General features: G+C 45.3%; 1 protein-coding gene across 1 annotated transcript in view; it reads right to left on the bottom strand.

The window, feature by feature from the left end:
- Positions 1–1,672: 1,672 nt before the first annotated feature.
- lto1 (LTO1 maturation factor of ABCE1) overlaps positions 1,673–3,543 on the bottom strand; it is a gene marked incomplete at its 5' end in the record, with an annotated part of 7,116 nt that continues 5,245 nt past the window's right edge. Inside the window, 3 exons of the mRNA XM_084475910.1 lie at positions 1,673–1,890; positions 2,504–2,621; positions 2,995–3,065. Of these exons, the coding sequence (XP_084332036.1) occupies positions 1,819–1,890; positions 2,504–2,621; positions 2,995–3,065 (261 nt within the window). The 3' untranslated portion in view covers positions 1,673–1,818. The remainder of the gene's footprint in view (positions 1,891–2,503; positions 2,622–2,994; positions 3,066–3,543) is intronic.

Here is a 3,543-nt window from a genome sequence, read left to right as displayed (position 1 = left end):
CTAAGAGTGAGAACTAACCCTTAGAGTGAGAACCTCAGAGTGATAACTAACCCTTAAGAGTGAGACACAGTGAGAACTAACCCTTAAGAGTGAGACAGTGAGAACTAACCCTTAAGAGTGAGACAGTGAGAACTAACCCTTAAGAGTGAGACAGTGAGAATCCTTAAGAGTGAGACAGTGAGAACTAACCCTTAAGAGTGAGCACTAACCCTTAGAGTGAGCACTAACCCTTAGAGTGAGAACTAACCCTTAGAGTGAGAACCTCCGAGTGAGAACTAACCCTTAAGAGTGAGACACAGTGAGAACTAACCCTTAAGAGTGAGACAGTGAGAACTAACCCTTAAGAGTGACAGTGAGAACTAACCCTTAAGAGGGAGACAGTGAGAACTAACCCCTAAGAGTGAGAATTAACCCTTAGAGTGAGAACCTCAGAGTGAGAACTAACCCTTAAGAGTGAGACAGTGAGAACTAACCCTTAAGAGTGAGACAGTGAGAACTAACCCTTAAGAGTGAGACACAGTGAGAACCCTTAAGAGTGAGACAGTGAGAACTAACCCTTAAGAGTGAGCACTAACCCTTAGAGTGAGAACTAACCCTTAGAGTGAGAACCTCAGAGTGAGACCTAACCCTTAAGAGTGAGACACAATGAGAACTAACCCTTAAGAGTGAGACAGTGAGAACTAACCCGTAAGAGTGAGACAGTGAGAACCAACCCTTAAGAGTGAGCACTAACCCTTAGAGTGAGAACTAACCCTTAGAATGAGAACATCAGTGAGAACTAACCCTTAAGAGTGAGACAGTGAGAACCTTTAAGAGTGAGCACTAACCCTTAGAGTGAGAACTAACCCTTGAGTGAGACAGTGAGAACTAACCCTTAGAGTGAGAACTAACCCTTAAGAGTGAGATGGTGAGAACTAACCCTTAGAGTGAGAACCCTAAAGAGTGAGAACTAACCCTTAGAGTGCGAACCTCAGAGTGAGAACTAACCCTTAGAGTGACACAGAGTGAGAACTATCCCTCAGAGTGACACAGAGTGAGAACTATCCCTCAGAGTGAGGGAGACAGCAGAGTGAGGCATCTGGAACACACTGGCATGACGCTAGGCTAGGACGCGAGGCAAGGACGCTAGGTTAGGTCCTTAAATCAGGACACTAGTTTAGGATGCTAGGTAAGGACCCTAGGCTAGGACGCTAGATCAGGACACTAGGCTAGGATGCTAGGTTAGGACGCTAGGCTAGGGCGCTAGCCTAGGATGCTAGGTAAGGGCGCTAGTCTAGGACGCTAGGCTAGGACGCTATGCTAGGCTAGGACGCTAGGTCAGGGTGCTAGGCTAGGACGCTAGGTCAGAGCCTCCAGAGGCTTCAGGGGGGATGAGTGTTACATGTTGGGGTCAACATTATGGTTTCATCACAAAATACCTTTTCCTCTTTAAGATGTTTTCAATTCAGTCTTTATTGATATTTGTTGAATATACGACCACCTTCAGTAAAAACTAAATCAATACAAAACGTCCTCAGTATTGTTTCAGCCGTAAGGCCCTCCTGGGCTACGCAGTCCAAACCCAACATTGAGAAGTTTCTCTCTCTGCATACACACCAGTGGAGGAACACGCCCTGGGGCGGAAGGTGGAAACATTCACACCGTTAAACCTTATAATCCACTACAGGCCGTCACATGACCCCACTGTCGTCCAACCGGCAGCAGCCATCGCCAAATGGCCGCCATCTCTCGCCACTCCAACTGAAACCATCCCTCCTCCGCATGAGGAGAATCCAGCAGACGTCCGTCTGACCTCTGACCTCTAGGACCAGTGACCCTTCAGAAGGACATTTGGCTGGAGCCGCGCGTGTAGTCGCTGAAGTCTGTAGGAACACTCATCACCGAGCAAACCTGTGGACACGGGAGGAGGGGTCCACTTCTTCATTAGGATCTACATTCAGGGCATTTAGCAGACGCTTTATCCAGAGAGACTAACAATAAGTACATTTGTCAGAAGAAGAGAAACAACAATATATCTCTGTGGGTACAGTAAGGATGTTCATAGAACCAAGTGCCAAGCACTAACCATCACTAGGTTAACCCATTCCCCGTATACACTAACCATCACTAGGTTAACCCATTCCCCGTAGACACTAGCCATCACTAGGTTAACCCATTCCCCGTATACACTAACCATCACTAGGTTAACCCATTCCCTGTATACACTAACCATCACTAGGTTAACCCATTCCCCGTAGACACTAACCATCACTAGGTTAACCCATTCCCCATATACAACAAAGCTACAATGCTGCTTGTTTATAGTTTCATGACGAGATAAAGTGTCATCATCAAGACAAAACAGGCACATAAGTTATTATACTGTCAACATTACTTCTCTGTAGTATGGGATGTTACGGTAGTTCAGATGTTCCCCATAAAATGGGTACTCCCAGCTATACTGTTTTGCTTAAGAACTACATCTCCTTCCACCACTGTGGACTGGACAGAGCTGGACGCTCACCTGTCTGAACTTAGTCCTGATCTTCTGCATGTCCTCCAGAAGGCCTTCAGCCTGGGGGTTATCGTACTGAAAGGTCTGGATCATCGCCATCAGCGCGTCAACACTCTTCAGGTGCTTCCTGAGGAAATGCAGTCACACTTATCAGAAGAACTCCTTCAACATATATCAATCAACAAGACTCCACACCCAGTCAGACCAGTGGAACCATCTCTCCCAACCCTTTTGACAGCAGTGACGTCTTCAGAAGTCTTCTCCTCATTTGAAGAAATGCTGCTCATCTATTAGTACCACTACAACTACCATCTACAGACAACCCAACAGAGTGCACCTTTATATTGTTTGGACTAATTATGAATTGATACTAAATGTATTCCTTGCATTTGTAACAGAAGGATAACTTAGAATACAAAACCACAGAGCCACCTTACTCCGCCTGTGCACCAGTCTAATGAGTAGTTACAGATTACTTTAAGGAATTTCTCCAGTCATACCTGGACTTGGCATCCATCTTATTATCGAGGAGACATTTCCATGTGAGAGCGAACCCGTAGTAGAAGGACACCTGGCACGACCAGAAACAAAAAGGTTGGATTTGGATTGATCTGAGACAGGAAACGCACTATTGAAAAATAATTTCAGACATTTCATTTTCACGTCATTCATTATCAAATGAAATTTAAAAATAATAAGTGTGTGTACAAACATTTATACCTTGTAACTGGAACTCTTTATCTGCTACTCCCAACTTTTCATATTAAGTGTACTAAATGTACATTTTGTTAACTTGGGCCCAGCCCCATTTCTCTCCCCTTCACAAGAACACTTGCTCTGAGTGCCCTTAGCTGCAAGTCAGCTCCCGAGCTGGCTAGAGTTCAAGAGTTGATTTTAAGGGAAAATAGGCACTCCCCCTTGTTCCCTTAAATATTCGGACACCCTACCCCTTCACGGGAACACGCAAAATCTAGGGTTAGGGCTCAAATCTAGGGGAAGGGGGAGAATTGGGACAGGGCCATACTCTTTCTACATGACCAGGCTAGTCT

This window comes from Micromesistius poutassou, assembly GCF_964030765.1.
Source record: "Micromesistius poutassou genome assembly, chromosome: 12".
NCBI classification, from domain to species: domain Eukaryota; kingdom Metazoa; phylum Chordata; class Actinopteri; order Gadiformes; family Gadidae; genus Micromesistius; species Micromesistius poutassou.
This window is presented reverse-complemented; position numbering and strand designations above follow the sequence as displayed.